This window comes from Cheilinus undulatus, linkage group 17 (assembly GCF_018320785.1).
Source record: "Cheilinus undulatus linkage group 17, ASM1832078v1, whole genome shotgun sequence".
In the NCBI taxonomy this organism is placed as follows: Eukaryota; Metazoa; Chordata; class Actinopteri; order Labriformes; family Labridae; genus Cheilinus; species Cheilinus undulatus.
Genome location: NC_054881.1, coordinates 43,385,016 through 43,408,004, shown reverse-complemented (window position 1 = coordinate 43,408,004; position 22,989 = coordinate 43,385,016). Strand labels below are relative to the sequence as shown.

The window sequence follows — 22,989 nt, the reverse complement described above, 5'->3', positions numbered from 1 at the left end:
AATTATGGGGAAACGAAACTAGCACTGGTGATAAATGATCTTGAGATTTAAAATGTCAAAATGATGTTGAAAGGCTCATATTCCGAGATAAAACATCAAATTTATTAGTTCAAAAGGTCAAAACACAAAATTAGAGGTTAAAATATTGCTTTTAAAGGGAAAATATATGAAAAAGAAAGTCACAATCATGTTTTCAAGGCAAAAATATGACTTAAAATTTAAGATGGTGCAACTAAAAGTTCAAAATAAGAGATAAGGATCGAAATATTAAAATTGAAAATGTCAATTAGAAAAAAAGTCAAAAATATAAACTGAAAGGTCAAAATATGAGTTAAAAAGTGAATATAATAAATTGACAAAGTCAAAATATGATTTATAAAGTCTAGATTTTAAATTGAAAAAGATGAAATTATTAGATAAATGAAAATGATAGAAAAAGTCAGAATAATAAATGTTAAAGGTTAAAATATTAAATAATAGACTGAATTCATAATTGAGAAATGCAAAATTTGAAATATGAAATGAAAAACTAATTTCTTTTCCCCTGTTTTTTTCTCTAATATTTTTATTCTTTATTTTTTTTACATTTTTCTGACTTTAGGATAATTGATATCAAGGTTAAGTTTACATTTTTATACTGGAGGAAATCTGCACACCTCATGTTCTAGGGCCAGTTATAATAAAATATGATATGACCTTGCAGGCCGGGTATAACTGTACCACAGGCCGGATTTGGCCCCTGGGCCTTGAGTGTGACACCCGTGCTTTACAGTGAGTATTAATAAATAATGACCCATAACACCCGGAATGTAAACACAGATAGATCCTTAGGGCGCTTTCTTATTAGGCCCAGTTGTTTCGAACCGTGCCATGGCGCGATTCCTCCCCCCCTGACTCTAGGAACGTAGAACCTGCCCGGGCGCACTTGCGTCTGAAACAGCAGGTGGCGATATGCACGTAGCTGGTTTACAACCTCGCAAAGGAGGAGAAAGAAGAAGAAGCTACCATGGCAACCACTGGGGTCATGACCTGAGCAAAGATTTGTTTTTATTTTGACCCATCAAAAAGTCCATCCTGCAGCCATGGATGATAAAAATCACTCTAAAGATGCCAGCAACTTCTCTCTTCCTATCTGCACATCTACTACAGCTCAGAGGATTAAATGGGCTCGCGCTGCGCAGATACAGCGGATTTAAAGGTGACAGGAGACTTTTATTTCCTTTGCACCTCCTCTCACTGACTCCAACCAGTGTTCATCTGTGAGGTGAGTCACAACAGACCGTTTATTGGCTGGATTCTGAAAATTTCCGCTCTTTATGAGGAAAAATGTGAACAAACTGCTGCGCTGTGGAAAGAAGTTTAGTTTTACAATGATGTCATAAAGCTGATGCGGCACGCTGTCCCGTATCTGAGGGCGGTTGCATTCACATCTCATCCAAACCGTGCCAGAGTCCACTTGAATCACGCCTGAGACCACCTCCCCAAGTGGGCCCTGGACCGGTGCCTGGGCACGGTTCATTTGCATTCACACTAATGAACCAAATGAACCGGACTTTGGGCTCAAGTGCACTCAGATCCGGGACCGGACCCCTAGTGTGAAAGCCCCCTTAGAATACTGGTGCAAAAGTGCAAAGAGAAATCTGGGTCCAGAGCCAGTCCTGCCTGACTGAGAGGGATTAACACTGTTGGATTAATATTAATGCACTTTACAATGACTGAAACATGCAAGAAACCAGCGGAATGTTCCTTTAATGAGCCACCTCCTCCTCAGTCTCGGGTGTGAGCGGTGTACCTGGGTGCATGTCTTACCGATGTCTGGTGCATTTGAACCAGTTGAGGATGTCGGTGCAGCTGGTGTAGTAGATCTGATCGTAGGGATGAGCGTACGACTCCTGCACCGTCACCGAGTAGCTGGAAACACAGAGAGACACAAAATCAGAGTTTTAACACCAAATAAACACGACCCTGCAGTACAGCAGCCACGCTACAATCCACGCTCTGTATTCAGACAAACAAAATCTTTATTTAGGAGAACTATCATCACTGTAATCATTCTAGGACGGTTATTAGAGGTACAGCGGGGCTGATACTGTAAAAATATCTAACTTTACCCTCCAGGAGAGATTCATGTCTGCCCCAGAGGACCCCCAGCTCACGAGGGAGTCATAAGGTACCTTTGTCACCCTCCTCCCCCCTCCATAAAGTCTTTATGATGTGAGACACAATTGTTAAATTCTTTATTTAATACAAACTGATGACGGGCAGGCCCACACAGAGGGACAAGGGGAGTGGTATGGGGGGATAATCCTGCACCCACTCACACAATCACATTAATAACACTGCAGTCTAAAGATGTGAAGGTCTGAAGTCAGAGGATTGTTTAATGCAGACGTGAAGGTCAGCTTATAGAACCAGAGGTCGGGACAGTGGCACACATGTTAAAATTCAGATCTAGCATGACAGAGAGCAGTAAAATATTCACATAACACCATCAATCTGAGGATTATACAGCTGTATAATCATCTGTGACAAGGCTAGAATCAGGGCAGCAGCCACGGTCAGCTATTTAAATCATAAAGGCAGACTTTTGAACATTTTTATTTAATTTAAATGTATTTTCTGATTATAATCTGAATTATTAGAGGACAGACGAGTTTTCAGGATTCTGTTTTTTAAGAATTTCTCTGAGAAGTTCCCAGAATGACCCAGACTAAATCATCATTACACGGCTGAACTCTCAGACTCATTATTTATCATTTCTGGGAATCAATTCTCTATGAATAAACACTTTAATCTGGATTCTTAAAATTAAATCCTGGTGAAATATTTCCAGTTTGTTCCTAACAGCTCGTTACGTTGCTGTCAGCAAAAAGAGCTGAAAAAAATGGACTGAAATTAAACATGGAGGCTGGGTTTTTACTTCATTGTTTTCTAAATGCAGTTCTGAGGTGAACGGCTGACATAAGGCCAAACATCATCTCTGTCATTATTCCACCTTTTTAGGTTTTTTTTCAGTAGTAGTCTCACAGTTAGTGAAATGAGGATCAGCTGAGTGATTTGGAGTATACAGACACCTGTATCTGGAAGCTCCAGTCACTGGTTCATCAGTATTCATGGCTACCATTACACCATGAAGGCAAAAGAACACTCAGAGAAAAGGTGACTGAAAAGTCTAAGTCAGAAACATCTCCAAGTCTCTTAACATCCCCCAGAGTTCAGTTAAATCATCATTAAGAAATGAAGGAATATGTCACATGTGTAAATCTGCCTAGATCAGACCGTCCTCACACACTGAGTGGGCGTGCAAGAAGGAGACTAGTGAGAGAGGACACCAAGACACCTATGACTACTCTGAAGGAGCTCCAAGCTTCAGCAGCTGAGATGGAGAGACTCTGCAGACAACAACTGTTGGCCGGGTTCTTCACCAGTCAGAGCTTTATGGGAGAGTGGCAAAGAGAAAGACACTGTTGAAGAAAACTCAGATTCAATCTGGACTAGAGTTCACCAGAAGGACTGTGGGAGACTCCATGGTCAAGAGGAAGAAAGTTCTTTGGTCTGATGAGACCAGAATGGAGCTTTGAGACCATCAGACAAGACGCCAAACACTGACATCACCACAAACACACCATCCCCACTGTGGAGCACGCTGGTGGCAGCATCATGCTGTGGGGATGCTTCTCAGCAGCATCATGCTGTGGGTATGCTCCTCAGCAGCATCATGCTGTGGGGATGCTTCTCAGCAGCATCATGCTGTGGGGATGCTCCTCAGCAGCATCATGCTGTGGGGATGCTCCTCAGCAGCATCATGCTGTGGGGATGCTTCTCAGCAGCATCATGCTGTGGGGATGCTCCTCAGTAGCATCATGCTGTGGGGATGCTCCTCAGTAGCATAATAATGTGGGGATGCTTCTCAGCAGCATCATGCTGTGGGGATGCTTCTCAGCAGCATAATAATGTGGGGATGCTTCTCAGCAGCATCATGCTGTGGGGATGCTTCTCAGCAGCATCATGCTGTGGGGATGCTCCTCAGCAGCATCATGCTGTGGGGATGCTTCTCAGCAGCATAATAATGTGGGGATGCTCCTTAGCAGCATCATGCTGTGGGGATGCTTCTCAGCAGCATCATAATGTGGGGATGCTCCTCAGCAGCATCATGCTGTGGGGATGCTTCTTAGCAGCATCATAATGTGGGGATGCTTCTCAGCAGCATCGTGCTGTGGGGATGCTTCTTAGCAGCTGGCCCTAGAAGGCTTGTGTAGGTAGAGGGGAAAATGAATATAGAATAAAGGATGGCATAAAAAAAAAGCCAAAATAAATTCTCGACATTTCATTTTCAAACATTCAGAGTTGAAAATATTTGAGTACTGAATGTTTGGCAGTCTTACTATGCAGAACAGTTGGAATAGTTGATCTTTGACTTTTTGATGTTTTTTTTTCTTGTTTTTGTAAGAGAAATATAAAAACCTCTCAGAAACTTGATCTATCTGAGCGACACAAGAAACATGGAGCACGAAATCATGCAGCGTCATGTGACCGACCTCTCCCAGTGGCTGCAGACGTTTGGATCCTCCAGGTTCAAAGAGGAAGTGATGCAGGGCAGGAAGCAGAAGGACACAGCCAATAGGACGGTCCTGTGGCAGCGCGGAGACACGCCCATCTCAGATGGAGCTGCTGCACCTGAAAGCAAGGAAGAAGAGTAGAGGGTACGAGTTTAATATCTGGAAAATGGGGAAAATGCATGCTCTTCAACAAAAATCACAATTAGATTATTTTCCAAAACCGTTCAGCCCTAATATACACACACTGTCTACTATTCTGATTATTTAACATGGGTGTCAGAATCTCTGCAGGATGGGGCCATTATGGCCATTAGCTCTGTTTAAGGCAAATGTGGGTCTGATAATCTTTAGGAACTTCTAGAACTGCAGAATCAAAGCCAGAGAAGCTCAGCAGATCATCAGCGGGATATTTCTGGTGCTTGTGTTTCAAACGTTCTTGTAATGATGCAGAAGATTTACAGTAAAGTCTCCACACTTCCCAAAGAAAAATAAACTCTAAAATCAGGGGTTTAATCCTAGAGAGGAAAATGAAACACAGAGAAGAGAAATGTGAGTCTGCTCTGCACATCTCAAACACGCTTCTTCTCTGAGAGCAGATGTCCGCTCGTTTTACTGTCTGCTGTAAATAACTCTGCTGATCACAGATCCTCTCCAGCTTTGTGTGGCTTCGAAGAATTAAAAGTCAGAGTTTCTATTGTGAGCTGTGTTTACTGTTTTTCTATTTCCAGGGACAAAATGAGAAGTGCTGCTTTCTCTGTGGGAGAAACACAATAGTCTGCTTTTACTCTGAAAGGACAGGGCCGCGCTCGAGCTACAGCGGTGGAGAGGATCTACAGTAAGGCTTTAAATCTGACAGTACAGAGCTATCATTTAGATGTTAAAGTCCTTCATATCAGCATGCATGCTGCTCTAAAAGCTCTCTCTACTTTACAGCATTGATAGTTCCTTTCCAGATGTTAGAGCTGCCCACGCCATAGGCACTAATGCAACCCCATACCATCAGAGATGCAGGCTTTAGACCTGAGCCAGGAGAACCAGCTGGATGCTCCCTCTCCTCTTTAGTCCACAGGACACGGCGTCCAAGGTTTCCTCTGACCACAGAACAGTTTTCCATGTTTCCTCTGACCACAGAAAAGTTTTCCATGTTTCCTCAGTCCATGTTAAATGAGCTTTGGTCCAGAGAAGATGGACCACAGTGGTTCTGGATCCTGTTCACATATGGCTTCTTCTCTCCATGATCAGCTTTAACTGTCATTGGTGGATGGCACGGCCAACTGTGTTGACAGACGATGATTTCTGGAATGTTCCTGAGCCCATGCAGTGATTTCACTACAGAATCATGCCTGTTTTTAATGCAGTGGCCCCTGAGGGCCCCTGAGGGCCCTTTCAGCCTTGAAGCCTAGATGGAGGGAGATTCAGAGTCTGAGGAATATTTTTCTGAAATTGCTCCATGATTTTAGACTCAGTTTGTCTCAGATTGGTGAACCTCTGCCCATCTTTACTCCTGAGAGACTCTGCCTCTCTAAAATGCTGCTTTTATACCCAGTCATGTGACTGACCTGTTGATAATTAACCTGATAAGCTGTAAAATGCTCCTCCAGCTGTCCCTACTTTCTTGAGATGTGTTGCTGCCATCAAATCCAAAATGAACGAATAATTTACCTGAAATGTTAAAATGTCTCAGTTTAACATCTGATCTGTTGTTTCTGTTCTACTGCAGATCAAATATGGGTTTATGAGATTTGACAATCATGGATGTCTTTACAGTTTAAATAGTGTCCCGACTATTTTGGAACTGGGGTTACACAATCATTAAAAGAGCAGTGACTATCACTTGAAATATAAAAGGGTCCAGAAATCCAGCGTTTCCCCCGTCAGTCTCCTGTGAGCCTCTCCGTCTCTGAGTCGGCCATATTTAAACACCCAAACAAACCAGTGAGCATCAGCAGTCCCGTCACATCACCTGTGTGGATTTGAGCACACACAGGACGGTCAAATAAACCCGGGACAGAGACAGAAACAGAGTAAACAAGCTTTGATAGAGGTCTGTGAGCCGGCTGGCTCATAGTCTGACTGAAAACATCCTTAACTGTGGCTTTAGGGGGGTGTTAGTGCATGTGATACTGGGGACTTTGATTTGAGTGCCCTGCTTTAATAAGAGGCCCTATGAATGCTGAATATCCTCACATTTCTCCAACTATGAGTACGGACACGAGACGAAATCCTGACATTTTCTCTCATGTTTGACCACAAAAACAAGTGGTTTGTTCTGCTGATGACAGAGCCCTTCTCTGAATCAGCAGTTAGGAGTGCTTGATGCCAGCATTAGACGAAAAGGACAGGAGATAAAGGTCTGCTAGAGACATCTACTCATGCCACATTATTCACTGATGTTCTGCAGGAACGACAGCGCTGATATCAAACTGATGCATCTATATAATATAATACTGTAGTAATACTGCCATACCTGTTGGGCTAAAGGCTGTCCAAGTATTAGTCCAAGTAACACTCTAGACCTGAGGGTTATGGGTAAAAGTCAGAGATGGCACCCATTCTCTGGGTTTATCAGGGTCCATATTCTGGTTTATCAGAGATCAGAGATGGGACTGATCCTGAGAGCGTGCTTTCCCTTCCTTTGACCAGGCTTTGAATGTGTTTATGAGTAACCTGATTTCAGAGCAGATTAAGTATGAAGGAGTCTCTAATTCTCAGCAGGATTTGTCTCTGTGTCTGTTCTTCTTCCTTATTAACAGCAGCAGCTGTTAAACCTTCTCTCCTTCATCACTCCAGCTGCCTGATGAGCCTCAGCGGGGTCGGCTCTCCGTCTCCTCTTTTACTGATGCTGGGCTGATGGAGCGGCCTGCAGGACGTCTGCGTGTCTGCTGACAGCCAGTCTGCCCGGCCCCTTTATGGGCCAGCGGGGCCGTCCTCTCTGGTTTCACTGAGCGGAGAAACGCCACAGCTGCAGCCACCAACGCCGAAACACCCCCATCCTCCCCGAACCCGAGACAACTGCACCGCTGCACAAACAAGGAGCGCGCTGTGTGAGTGAAATGGCTCCAGACACAGCAGCCCTAATGGAGGGGATTAGACCGGCCTGCTCCACTTTGATTCACAGTTCCAGGCAGAGCAGTGTCGACGCCACTCTGTCCGCTCACAACGGGCTGCCAGGAACCCAGACCTGCGTCTGAAGTCGCTCCAGGGCCCAACAAAGGGCGCTCTCAGGCCGGGGACACATTTCTATCTGTGGAGGCAGGTTCAGGGGCGCGAGGTCCACCAGGGAGCCTCAAAATGATGCTGAAGGACCACATAGGTCTGCAACAGGATGAGCTTTCAAGATTTACATCCATATATTTTCATACAATACCTAAATAAGACATTATTTATACCACTGATGTTGATGTTGGTCCAAAAACACTCAGGTTAAAGGTCACTATTAGTAAGGACCTCCAACAGTCACATGCTAGTCCCTCTCTCAGCAACACTTTCCAGGTCCTGCTGGGATATCAAGGTGTTCTCAGGTGAGGGCCAACCTGTTCAGGGTTTTTTTTCAGGGGCCTCCTCCCAGAATGATCCAAAAGGAGGCAGCCACTTGCAGGGTCCGGTCTCTGGGTTTATCAGGGTCCATTCTCTGGGTTTATCAGGGTCCATTCTCTGGGTTTATCAGGGTCCGGTCTCTGGGTTTATCAGGCTCCATTCTCTGGGTTTATCAGGGTCCATTCTCTGGGTTTATCAGGGTCCGGTCTCTGGGTTTATCAGGCTCCAGTCTCTGGGTTTATCAGGGTCCGGTCTCTGGGTTTATCAGGGTCCGTTCTCTGGGTTTATCAGGGTCCATTCTCTGGGTTTATCAGGGTCCAGTCTCTGGGTTTATCAGGGTCCATTCTCTGGGTTGATCAGGGTCCGGTCTCTGGGTTTATCAGGCTCCAGTCTCTGGGTGTATCAGGGTCCAGTCTCTAGGTTTATCAGGGTCCAGTCTCTGGGTTTATCAGGGTCCAGTCTCTGGGTTTATCAGGGTCCATTCTCTGGGTTTATCAGGGTCCATTCTCTGGGTTTATCAGGGTCCATTCTCTGGGTTTATCAGGGTCCATTCTCTGGGTTTATCAGGGTCCAGTCTCTGGGTTTATCAAGGTCTAGTCTCTGGGTTTATCAGGGTCCATTCTCTGGGTTTATCAGGGTCCATTCTCTGGGTTTATCAGGGTCCGGTCTCTGGGTTTATCAGGGTCCGGTCTCTGGGTTTATCAGGGTCCGGTCTCTGGGTTTATCAGGGTCCGGTCTCTGGGTTTATCAGGGTCCGGTCTCTGGGTTTATCAGGGTCCGGTCTCTGGGTTTATCAGGGTCCAGTCTCTGGGTTTATCAGGGTCCAGTCTCTGGGTTGATCAGGGTCCAGTCTCTGGGTTTATCAGGGTCCAGTCTCTGGGTTTATCAGGGTCCAGTCTCTGGGTTTATCAGGGTCCAGTCTCTGGGTTTATCAGGGTCCAGTCTCTGGGTTTATCAGGGTCCAGTCTCTGGGTTTATCAGGGTCCAGTCTCTGGGTTTATCAGGGTCCAGTCCAGATTCCCTCATATATTTTCTGAGGTCTTTGTTGTGATGTTCTTTAAAAGTTCTTGCTGCATTAGTTAGGAAACAAACTACACGTAAATGTTGGCACATCCACCATATTTGTATTCCTCTCTGTCACTAAAGCAGCTTTTGGTGATATTAATAATATATATAAATAATGACTGAGGGTTTTTTTAGGTTTCTGACCTTTTAAATATGGAGGAGCATTAAACTAACAGATTGTTTAGGATTTTCAAAGTATGGAGTATTTGGTTAACTTTATTGTCATGCTGTTAACATCGTCTACTTTGGTCGTTCTTTAAACCGGCCCCTCAGACTCTCTGATTGACTGAACTCTTTCCTGCACATGCTCAGTCTGTGCTCTTGGGTCTGTGGGTTCCTGATTGGAGGAGAAGTGGGTGAAAGTGTGTTTCCCATGGCGTCTCAGTCTGAAAAACAACAGCTGAGGCCGATGAAGAAGCGGTCCAGCTGACTCTGAGTCAGTGTGTCACACTTCACATTATTCTGATTACAGTTTACACATCCGACCGCCGCCTGTTTACTGGGACAGGCTCAGACCGCCATGGACTACAAACATCAGCACATTACTCACTGAGCATGTGCAAAAACAACTCCCATGGCTGTAGAAGAGAGGACGCTTCAGCCTGTTTTATTTATTTTGGTTGTAATGATCCTTTAAGTCTGATGTGGAGAAATCCTTAAAGCAGGGATACTCACCGCCTGGCTCTGGAGCCACATGTGGCTCTTTTATGTCGTCATTTAATACATTATTCTCATTTTTGATATTCTTTTTGACACTTTTATTCTGTCCCCCCCCGCCTTTTATGCCACTTTTCGCCCAATTAATCTGCCTTTTGCTATTAAATGCTACCTATTTCCCATTTTCCCAACTTTTTGCTGATTTTTACACATTTTCTTTTTCTTCACTTTTCACTCATTTTTTGCAACAGTTTTGCCACTTTTGGACCATTTTTGCCACATGTAACTCTTTTTTTTCCACTTCTTACCTATTGTGCCACTTTTCTCAGAGTGTTTGCTGCTTTTTGACCACCACACACCTTTACCTTATTTAAATTGCCACTGTTCACATCTTAGATTGTGGCTCTTGCAAATGTATTTTTCAACAGTTTGGCTCTTTGGTTGAGTAACGCTGCATTAGAGTAAAACCCTTCCTCTTTCTTAGACGTTTACTAGACGACTATTTCAGCTGTAAACTGGGACCTGAAGTGGGCCACAGGATAGACATGCCGGTCCTCAGTCTGATTCTCTCCCTAGACCAGAGTCAGTGAGGGTCTGATTATCTGATGGTCCCTGTGGTCTGAGTAGTGCTGACTGCATTTTAAATCCTCTCCAGTATAAATAAAGGCTGATACTAAGATCATATGGCTGTCCTTGTGTTTGCAGAGATGATGATCTAGTCGTGTTTGCTGACATGTTTGTGAGCCATAAAAGTAAAAATCTATGTTTGAGTCTTCCCCTAAACCAGGTCTGAAACCGTCTCACAGCCATCCTAAAGGAGAACCCTCTATGTGATGGTTTTCCTCCTGGACCAGGTCCCGGCCTCTGAACTGTTAGATCGGACGCATCCTCCTCTTCTGATTGGCTGCCTCAGACCCCTGAGAACACACAGCTGCTGTTTGTGTTTCCCTCGTGTCTCAGCTGTGAATCCCTGCGGTGTGAGACGACTTTCACCAGAGAAACTAACAGAGAGGGAAACACTCAGCTGTGTGTGTTTGCGTGTGTGTGCTGCAGGAGCGCGACCATCAGCTTCAGGGCAGCAGATCAAGAACAACAGCAGAGGTTTACATGAACCCTGACCCTGCAGCTACTGGTCCTGGACAGCTGAAGCTGCTGCAGCCTCAGTGAGTCTCCATCTGAGACTGTTGACAGATAAATATTAGTTCAGGTTAGCACCAGCAGCTTTCATCCATAGAGACGTTTTTGGCTCAGACCTCCCAAACTGCTTCAGCGTGGATCCGTCTCAGTCTCCTCCGGTCCTCATACTCAGTGTCTGAGCTCGGCTCTTCATAGCCCGGGCTTAGATCTTTAGATGGCAGACCTCATGTTCTGTCCTGCATCCTTCCTCTCCACTACCACGCTAAATGGACTTGACTTAAGCTTGTTTGACTACTCAGAGCACTTTAACAGGTCACACCTAACACTGATGGCAGAGGTTGCTATGGAGAACTGGCCATCAGCTAACGCCATTCATATGCATCCATACTCATGAACACGCCATTGATGGAGCAGTGGGGGCGGGTGGGGTTAAGCATCTTAGCCAAGGACACATCAGAGGACTTAAGACCTGACCAATCAGAGTCCTTCAGACCTGACCAATCAGAGTCCTTCAGACCTGACCAATCAGAGTCCTTCAGACCTGACCAATCAGAGTTCTTCAGACCTGTCCAATCAGAGTCCTTCAGACCTGACCAATCAGCGTGATGACAGTAGCTACATGCAGGGTTTAGTCTTCCTTGAAGCTGAATGCGATGGCTGCAGCGGGTGCAGCTTTCAGCCAGCATGTATCTGTAGCACAGCAGCAGTTTGATCAGATCTGGACCACATTTCTTCATTAAAACATGAGCACAGAGCCACACAGAACACTTCTCTTGGCAGAGAAGAAGTTTTTTTTCCTCTTCTGGCCTCAGCAGGATTTTTATCCACCAACAAGCTCCAGCGTTCATAGCCTGATAGCTCCTGTCTGTCGCGCTCAGGTTACTAACGGAGCTGCACATGTCTACTTCCTCATTTAGCTCATGAATAAACCGTGTATATTCTACACGATCAAGTCCGTTCAGTTCACTAGTAGCAGCAAAGCTGGACAGAAGGCAGCCGTTCAGAGCAGAAAGGTAGGTTCAGCCAATCAGATGCCATGTTTTCCTTAACAAGGTTGATTTTATGAGAAGTCCTGTCCTCTCCATGACCATACCCTGTTCCTCTCTCAGGTAGCTCTTGGTGCGTCTACCTTGAATGGTTCTGACATTATTAATCTCATCTAAAGAGCAGCATTAGTGGGCGTTGTGGCTGATAAGGGACAGTAGGAAGGAGGAAGTGGGCGTGTCTTATTCCACCTCCCTTCCAGCTCTGTCCATGATGTTCTAAAGGCATTCCAGGTTCGATGAAGCTCAGGTAACATGCTCCATACTAACTCTTGGTCCATCCCTCACACCTGGGGGCCACACCCAGGACAGGAGCAGCTGAGGATCTCTCTGATTATGGATCGATTGTTTATGTCTGAAATAGAAATATACAGAATGTTTGAATAGAATAAGTAAATGTTCTCTAAAGGTGAAGGCTCTGAAACTTTTACTTCCAATCAGGTTCAAGCAGAAGTCTGCATCGTTTCAGTCTGCAGATGTTAAAAAAAGCTCCGTAGCATCCCTGGACCTGTTTAGAAACTCAGTCATCCCTCTGTTAGCGAGCTAACCCAGGCTAGGCCACAGATGTAACAGTATATTTCACCTAATGTCACTCCAGGCTGCATACTGGGAGCACTGGTGCAGACTTTCCCACACTGGTCTGTCCCAGTAACTGAAACCAAAAACACCCAGAATAGATCTTCAGCATGTTAGCATGTTTGTGTCTGACAGCCACAAACGTCCCTCTGACACACATCAGCCGGAGTGTGTGTGTGTGTTCTCATGTTTATGTGTGTGTGTATTCTCATGTATGTGTGTGTGTGTTCTCGTGTGTGGGTGTGTGTGTGTGTGTGTGTGATTCTGGCAGGTGCAGCCTCTTAGCCCATTAAAGCCTCTGGGGTCTTACTGGACTCGTATTTGTTGGGTCTTTCTGCAGAGAGTCTGGGACAGGAACAGGTGCTGCGTTTGGAGAAGACGTTTCTACTGGGAGGAAATCACACGCCTCCATCGCCGGGATTTAAAGAGCAGCTCTGCAACGTGTGAAAGTCCACGGTTCAACGCCGTAAAGGGACCCCAGTGACGCGTAAAATACTTATTAAATCTGAATGTGAGAGATGGAAAAGCCACAGCAGAGAAAGAGGAAACCCAACAGAAGTCTAAAAACCTGCCAGAGAGAACACTCGGGGGTTTATGACTCGGCTGTTGGTCTCTGGACTGCTGAAGTTCTTGGTCTTTGTTGCAAACTTTGCTCTACATTCTGGAGTCCATGGGTAAAAAACACAACAACTGCACTTTTGCAGCTAACAGCCAGTGGATTCTGGGTAAACGTTTTGTCACTGAGTCAGCAGGCTTTAAAGCTGAGGTTGTGTTTGGTTTGGTTCATTTAGACTTCATTTATTAGGAAAATTATGTGTTTATTTCCTTTAATCCTGTGGTCTTTAGTGCTGCTTTTCCTGAAGAGAATGTGGATTAAAAACTATCAGGTGTAAAAGAGAGAGCAGGCTGCTAGTTTAGCATGTAGCACAAAGACAGAGCTGCCTATTATAACGGTGGTTTTATGGTGCATTTCAGCGACAGTGCTGTAACGAAGCTTTTGACATTCACAATGATTCTCCCATGGTTTGGCATCATGAGCCCCAGCTAACCTAGCCTCACTGGCTTATGTAGCAATGTTAACTAGTGTAGCTATTTTAGCTTTAGCTTAAGCTAACGAAGCTAAAGTGAGCCACTGTTGGTGTAACTACTCGTTTGTTTTAAGTTTTGTCTGTAATGTTTCCGATAAAGTTTGATTTAAAAACTCATAACTTTACCAGTAAATTACAGCACTTCTGTTGAGAAACAGACGGCGTCTCTGATGTCGGTGTGCAGCCAGACTGGTTCAGATCTTTATGACCAATAAGGCTGGAATGAGACCCCATTTAGGTCAAGACAGAATCAAAGTTTAGGATGTCCAACAGAACATGTAGACGCCACAGTAACGGCACTTCAACAAAAATAAAAACTGCATGGAAAAATCCCCAAACCCTCGTCCAATCATCTCTTTTAGAAGTTTCACTCTCTGATTCTGTTTTCTCATGAAAAAGTCCAGAAACAAGAAAGACAACACGCTGAAAATCTGTGATCAGGAAACACAAAGTTTGAGCTGAGGACGATAAATCTAAAAACCCAACCATCAGAACGAGAGTGAAAGAAAACACCACCATCACACAATCATCCCAGGAGTTTCACAACCATCTCTTCAGCTTACAAAGTGATAAAAAAACATCCAGGTTCTGCAATTGTCTCAGTCGAGGTGAAGTACAGAGATGGCTCAGCATCTTTGAAGTCAGAACATTTCTACGTTTGCAGCAAAGAAAACATTGTTAGACTCGTTAGCTGAAAACAAGAGAGTGAGGCTGCAAAGGTTCCCTGACCCACTGAGAGAATCAGAGCGGATAAACACAAGAAAAGAACGGGACAGGTGCCGAGGCTGATGAGTTTCTGTTTGTTCAGCCTCAGTCAGTCAGCTCAACACACCAGCCTTCTGCAGACGGCGCCTTATATATATATTTATACCTGCAGACACAAACACTACATCTGCTGGTGCAGCATCAGGTGGTCTGGTTCAGGCTGGTTCAGGCTGGTTCAGTAAACCTGAAGGGGTTTGTTCTTCTCAGCAAGAAAAGGATGCTGGGAAAATGACCATTAACAGACTGAAGCCAGTCAAGCTCCACCCTCTATGACAGGATAAGTGTGTTTGGAGACCAGGATGGTACAGATCAGGTTTTTGGTAGCTCTCTAGACTTTTAACAGTAATACTGATTACAAACTGAACCAGATCTGAGCCGGCCTGCTTAGTTTAAACGCAGCTTTGGTGGCAAATCAGAGGAATGCCCTAAATGGATCAGATATCTGGAACCACCTTCAAGTTTAAATAGTGAAACACCAATGAACCTACCAAACCAATGGGAACAGCATGCAACAGCATGCAAACACGCAACAACGAGGTCAGTCTGAACTGGGCTGAATAAAGTCCATGCTATGAAGAGCTATTTCATGTTTAAGGAGCAGTTTTTACACGTGTGTGTTGAAGACACAGGTCAAGTTTTAGAAAAGAAGCTGAAACAGCAGATGTAAAAAGGTAAATGAAACATTCCAGTTGACTCCGCCCACTCCTACCACCCGGAGCGGACCATGACAATGACAAAATGCTACATTAAAAGATGCACTGACATGTAAAAGCCCCACACAACAACAACAACATCCATACAAAACAGTAAATAAATACAGCAGAGTATGAAGCAGGCTGGTGCAATGCGTGTGTATATATAAGCATGCATGCATGTTTATATTTAAGCATACATGCATGTTTATATGGAAGCATTCATGCATGTTTATACGTAAGCATTCATACATGTTTATGCATAAGCATTCATACATGTTTATACATAGGGATTCATGCATGTTTATATGTAAGCATTCATGCATGTTTATTTGTAACCATACATGCATGTTTATATGTAACCATACATGCACGTTTATATTTAAGCATTCATACATGTTTATACATAAGCATTCATACATGTTTATACATAGGGATTCATGTATGTTTATATGTAAGCATTCATATAAACATGCACGTATGGTTACATATAAACATGTATGAATGCTTACATATAAATATGTATGAATGCTTACATATAAACATGCATGTATGGTTACATATAAACATGCATGAATGCTTACATATAAACATGCATGTATGGTTACATATAAACATGTATGAATTCTTACATATAAACATGTATGAATGCTTACGTATAAACATGTATGAATGCTTAAATATAAACATGTATGAATGCTTACATATAAACATGTATTAATGCTTACATATAAACATGTATGAATGCTTACATATAAACATGTATGAATGCTTATGTATAAACATGCATGCATGCTTACATATAAACATGTATGAATTCTTACAAATAAACATGTATGAATGCTTATGTATAAACATGCATGAATGCTTACATATAAACATGTATGAATGCTTAAATATAAACGTGCATGTATGGTTACATATAAACATGCATGTATGGTTACAAATAAACATGTATGAATGCTTACATATAAACATGTATGAATGCTTATGTATAAACATGTATGAATGCTTACATATAAACATGTATGAATGCTTACATATAAGTATGTATGAATGCTTACATATAAACATGTATGAATACTTATGTATAAACATGCATGTATGCTTACATATAAACATACATGAATCCCTATGTATAAACATGTATGAATGCTTACGTATAAACATGTATGAATGCTTACATGTAAACATGTATGAATGCTTACATATAAACATGTATGAATACTTATGTATAAACATGCATGTATGCTTACATATAAACATACATGAATCCCTATGTATAAACATGTATGAATGCTTACGTATAAACATGTATGAATGCTTACATGTAAACACGTATGAATGCTTACATATAAACATGTATGAATGCTTACATATAACCTGTATGAATGCTTACATATAAACATGTATGAATGCTTACATATAAACATGTATAAATGCTTACATATAAACATGTATGAATGCTTACATATAAACATGTATGAATGCTTACATATAAACATGTATGAATGCTTATGTATAAACATGCATGCATGCTTACATATAAACATGTATGAATTCTTACAAATAAACATGTATGAATGCTTATGTATAAACATGCATGAATGCTTACATATAAACATGTATGAATGCTTAAATATAAACGTGCATGTATGGTTACATATAAACATGCATGTATGGTTACAAATAAACATGTATGAATGCTTACATATAAACATGTATGAATGCTTATGTATAAACATGTATGAATGCTTACATATAAACATGTATGAATGCTTACATATAAGTATGTATGAATGCTTACATTGTATGAATGCTTACATATAAACATGTATGAATACTTATGTATAAACATGCATGTATGCTTACATATAAACATACATGAATCCCTATGTATAAACATGTATGAATGCTTACGTATAAACATGTATGAATGCTTACATGTAAACATGTATGAATGCTTACATATAAACATGTATGAATACTTATGTATAAACATGCATGTATGCTTACATATAAACATACATGAATCCCTATGTATAAACATGTATGAATGCTTACGTATAAACATGTATGAATGCTTACATGTAAACACGTATGAATGCTTACATATAAACATGTATGAATGCTTACATATAACCTGTATGAATGCTTACATATAAACATGTATGAATGCTTACATATAAACATGTATAAATGCTTACATATAAACATGTATGAATGCTTACATATGAACACGTATGAATGCTTACATATAAACATGTATGAATTCTTACATATAACCTGTATGAATGCTTACATATAAACATGTATGAATGCTTACATATAAACATGTATAAATGCTTACATATAAACATGTATGAATGCTTACATATAAACATGTATAAATGCTTACATATAAACATGTATGAATGCTTACATATAAACATGTATGAATGCTTATGTATAAACATGTATGAATGCTTACATATATATATGTATAAATGCTTACATATAAACATGCATGTATGGTTACATATAAACATGCATGAATGCTTACATATAAACATGTATGAATGCTTTCATATAAACATGGATGTATGGTTACATATAATCATGTATGAATGCTTACATATAAATATGTATGAATGCTTTCATATAAACATGTATGAATGCTTACATATAAACATGTATGATGTTTATTCGTAAGCATTCATACATGTTTATATGTAAGCATTCATACATGTTTATATGTAAGCATTCATACGTGTTTATATGTAAGCATTCATACATGTTAATACATAGGGATTCATGTATGTTTTTATGTAAGCATTCATATAAACATGCATGTATGGTTACATATAAACATGTATGAATGCTTACATATAAATATGTATGAATGCTTACATATAAACATGCATGTATGGTTACATATAAACATGCATGAATGCTTACATATAAACATGCATGTATGGTTACATATAAACATGCATGAATGCTTACATATAAACATGCATGTATGGTTACATATAAACATGTATTAATGCTTACATATAAACATGTATGAATGCTTACATATAAACATGTATGAATGCTTATGTATAAACATGCATGAATGCTTACATATAAACATGTATGAATTCTTACAAATAAACATGTATGAATGCTTATGTATAAACATGCATGAATGCTTACATATAAACATGTATGAATGCTTAAATATAAACGTGCATGTATGGTTACATATAAACATGCATGTATGGTTACAAATAAACATGTATGAATGCTTACATATAAACATGTATGAATGCTTTCATATAAACATGTATGAATGCTTACATATAAGTATGTATGAACGCTTACATATAAACATGCATGTATGGTTACATATAAACATGCATGAATGCTAACATATAAACATGTATGAATGCTTACATATAAACATGTATGAATGCTTACATATAAGTATGTATGAATGCTTACATATAAACATGCATGTATGGTTACATATAAACATGCATGAATGCTAACATATAAACATGCATGTATGCTTACATATAAACATGTATGAATGCTTACATATAAGTATGTATGAATGCTTACATATAAACATGCATGTATGGTTACATATAAACATGCATGAATGCTAACATATAAACATGTATGAATGCTTACATATAAACATGTATGAATGCTTACATATAAACATGTATGAATACTTATGTATAAACATGCATGTATGCTTACATATAAACATACATGAATCCCTATGTATAAACATGTATGAATGCTTACATATAAACATGTATGAATGCTTACATATAAACATGTATGAATGCTTACATATAACATGTATGAATGCTTACATATAAACATGTATGAATGCTTACATATAAACATGTATGAATGCTTATGTATAAACATGTATGAATGCTTACATATAAGTATGTATAAATGCTTACATATAAACATGCATGTATGGTTACATATAAACATGTATGAATGCTTACATATAACATGTATGAATGCTTACATATAAACATGTATAAATGCTTACATATAAACATGTATGAATGCTTACATATAAATATGTATGAATGCTTTCATATAAACATGTATGAATGCTTACATATAAACATGTATGAATGCTTACATATAAACATGTATGATGTTTATTCGTAAGCATTCATACATGTTTATATGTAAGCACTCATACATGTTTTTATGTAACCATACATGCATGTTTATATGTAAGCACACATGCATGTGTATATGTAAGCATTCACTGCACAGAACAGATAGATATCAAGAGTAATGCTGGGTGGACTGGTGCAGCAAACACAGATGTGTGTATGCACAGTATGAGTATGTAGGCTGTTCTTGTATCATCACAGTGTTCCAGGTGTTTCTGTCCCTGACAGACACCTCAGTCTGACCAACCATTAGGCAAAGGCAGCCAATCGACAGGGGCCCCGGACTTCTTGGGGCCCCTGTAACAACACAAACCTCACCCTTTCTCCTTCACCTGACTGTATTCTGGCCATTTGAAGAGGTAAGGAGGTGAAACAATCATTATTTTCACATTTTCATTTCAAAAACACCAAAAACAAGTCATTTAGTTCAACTGTTTTTACCAGTATTTTATAAACATAAATATTATACAAATAGATTGACATTTGATGAAATAAACATGCAAACTTAGCATGACAGCTCTGGAGCCTTTTGGTTACCTAACAGACATCTTCAAATCTGCCTGGACATTTCTACCCGGCAGTTTTTGCCGGTTTTACATCAAGTTACTGGTGGTAAATATGAATTTAAAAGGAGGAGAGAGATGGATGTGTTTGCAGGGCCCTGAAATTACTGAATCACTGAGCCCAAAGGTGACCCCTCACCGTCCCCTCTGGCAGGGGTCAGTGGTTCTGCCACTGTTAGCTTTCAGCTGAATATATTCCCTTAACAGAGGTGGGGCGAGTCTGTGGAGTTTCTAATATACAGAGCAGGCAAATTTGATTTTTTTTAAACTGTCAAAACTTTTTTAAAAAATTGTTTTTCTTAAAGATGCAGCGACAATATGAGAATGGTTTTCTGACCGAGATTTTTAAGGCCTTCTTCTAAGGTGACACCAGAAAGAGACTAGTATGTCAAACACGATTAAATATGGGAGAAGATCAGAACATCCAAAAACATCCTGGCAAAGACCTGATCCATCTGGAGTTTGATTGTCCTGCAGATCTTCTTCATGTGTTTTTTAGAAAGTGAGAGTTGCATGACTGCAGCCATCTAAAAGTCTGCATGTCTGCAGAGGGAGGTAAGCAGCTGCACCCAGCTCTGCTGAACTCTTTCTATGAAGAAAAGAAAATTAAAATCTGTTTTTGTTCTTTAGAAGCAGCTTTTGTCTGGAAGAGTTAGAATATGCTGCTATTTTAGTCCAGCAGAGGTGAAACAGTGAGACAGAGTGCAGCTTTGCTCAGCTACAGCTCATATTTAATAAGAAAACACAGCCTCATTAATGCAGCTACCATAAGAATGCTCTGTAACAGAGCTTCAAAAGGAAGAATATTCCAGAGATGCTAACATCTGCTGATTCACTTTATGAAAGATTGACTTATTCTGAAGGTTAAACCGTCATGAATAATAAAGTCAGCAGAGTAAAGGGTCGTTTTTAGCCCCTTTCCCTTCCAGTAACAGTTACTATTGTTGCTCTAAAGTGTCTAAAGATGGCAGAAAGGGCTGTTTGAAGGCTACAATAACACAGATCCTCTCCTCTGACTTAAAAACAGTCCGATACAACAACAGCTCCACCTGCATTTATGCCCATATCTGCAGCCTGCATGTGGAGGAGAGTTTACCTTCTTTATGAGAGAAAATGCTCCGTTCCTCTGCTCATCAGTCCCTCCTTTAGTGCTGAGATTAATCCAGGTCTAGGTCCAGGTCCAGATCTCAGTTTCTACTCCTAAAGTCCAGCTGAGGGCATCAGACCGTCTCCGTGTGTCTCTCAGTCTCATCCACTCTGAGAAACTTTCTCCTACCCTCAAAACACGAACGAGGCAGCCCGCGTGACGTCACACGGCTATCCACCAATCACAGGCTGTCATGTCCCACACATTTCTATGAGCTACAAAAGATGAAGATGGTCTGATTATTCCTGATGTTAGAAGCTGATCAATCATGAAACTGATGAACTTATTTTCCTCTTTTCATGCTAATATTACTGATTTCAAACTTTCCAGGAACAGTTTCATATAACTGATGTTTAATTCTCCAAGAAAAAAGGAGAGAATCCAGAGGAGGCGTCTTATTACCTCCTAAAATCTGCTCAGAGTCACAAATTAAATATCACTATTCTATCAAGACATTTCCATAAACACACATACCTGCAGCCTGTGATGATTAATAAAGCAACCATCGACCAACAATTTATGAAGAAATAAATTATTATTACTGATTACTGTGTAAAACGCACGGAGGCATATCGCATTCACTTGAGAATAAAAAAAATCCTCCTGTTTTTACAACATAACTAACTCATAAAAACAGGAAAATCAAAATAAATTTTAAAAAATCCTGTTTTTTACGAGATAGCATCTCATAAAAACAGGGATTTATTTATTTTTGACTTCCCTGGTTTTACGAGACAGTATCTCTTAAAAACAGGAAAGTCAAAAATAAATAAATAAAATCCTGTTTTTACTAGATAGTTATGTCTTTAAAACAGGAGGATTTTTTTATTTTCATGTGAATGCAATACGCCACCGTCAAAACGTGCTGTGAAACAGCAGTTTAAAAACCATATGAATATATTTACATTCAGTATTAATTTGAGAGACAACAAGTGTTTAGACATGAAATAGACATGCAGTGGAGTAAGAAAACTGTTTGATTAATTATAATAAAAGGGTCATATTTAGTTCGTTAGGATGTTACAGGAAAACAACTGTTGAATTTCTGTAAAATTGATGACTGCCACTTTTGTTACTTTGTCGCCACCTGGTGGTGAGTTAAAGGCAGGCACGCCACCGGGCTGGGTGTAGATATTATACCAATAACATCAGGTTTATATATCACTCAGATTCAGATGAAATCTTTACAGAATTAGAATGTTACTTTAACATGTGACTAAAATACAACTCCAGTTTAAAATACTGGGTTGCTGCGTAAACTGTAAATAAAAACAGAAGAAGCCACAATAATGTGTTCAGGTATTTTAAAAGATGCAGCGTTTCTGGATGCTGGTCACATATGGCTTCTTCTTTCCATGATCCAGCTTTAACTGTCATTGGTGGATATTTAATGCAGTGGCCCCTGAGGGCCCCTCCAGCCCCGCCCCTTTCTCTCAGAGATTTCTCCGGACTCCTGAATATTTTGATGATATTATGGGCTGTAGATGGAGGGAGATTCAGAGTCCTCACTATCTAATGTTGAGGAACATTTTCCTGAAATTTTTTTCACAGTTTCTAGACTCCGTTTTTCACAGGTTGGTGAACCTCTGCCCATCTTTACTTCTGAGAGACTCTGCCTCTCTAAAATGCTTCTTTATATCCAGTCACGTGACTGACCTGTTAACAGTTCATTTTATCAGTTGCCACTCCAGCTCTTTATTTCATACTTTTCCAGCATTTGTTGCCCTGTCCCTACTTTTCTGAGATTTGTTGTTGGCATCAAATTCATAATGAGCTTATATATTTCCTGAAATGGTAAATTATCTCGGTTTCAGCATCATATATATGGTTTATGTTCTTATGTGGATAAATGTGGGTTCATGAGATTTAACAGTCATTGACTTCTGTTTTTATTTATATTTTACACAGAAACCCAACTTTTGGGAGTTGGGATTGTTTTTTTTATTGAGGTCTATAAGTAATACTGTTGTAAATAAAATCCGTTA

The 22,989-nt window shown here is 40.5% G+C and overlaps 1 protein-coding gene across 3 annotated transcripts in view; it reads right to left on the bottom strand.

Moving 5' to 3' along the window:
• Positions 1-21,089, bottom strand: part of megf10 (multiple EGF-like-domains 10) — a 74,717-nt gene extending 53,628 nt beyond the window's left edge. For all 3 annotated transcript variants that reach the window (XM_041811083.1, XM_041811085.1, XM_041811084.1), the window contains exons 1-3: positions 20,954-21,089; positions 4,539-4,677; positions 1,810-1,911 (exon numbers count right to left, since the gene is read on the bottom strand). In XM_041811083.1, coding sequence (XP_041667017.1) covers positions 1,810-1,911; positions 4,539-4,657 — 221 coding nt within the window. In that variant the 5' untranslated portion in view covers positions 4,658-4,677; positions 20,954-21,089. The remainder of the gene's footprint in view (positions 1-1,809; positions 1,912-4,538; positions 4,678-20,953) is intronic.
• Positions 21,090-22,989: the final 1,900 nt, after the last annotated feature.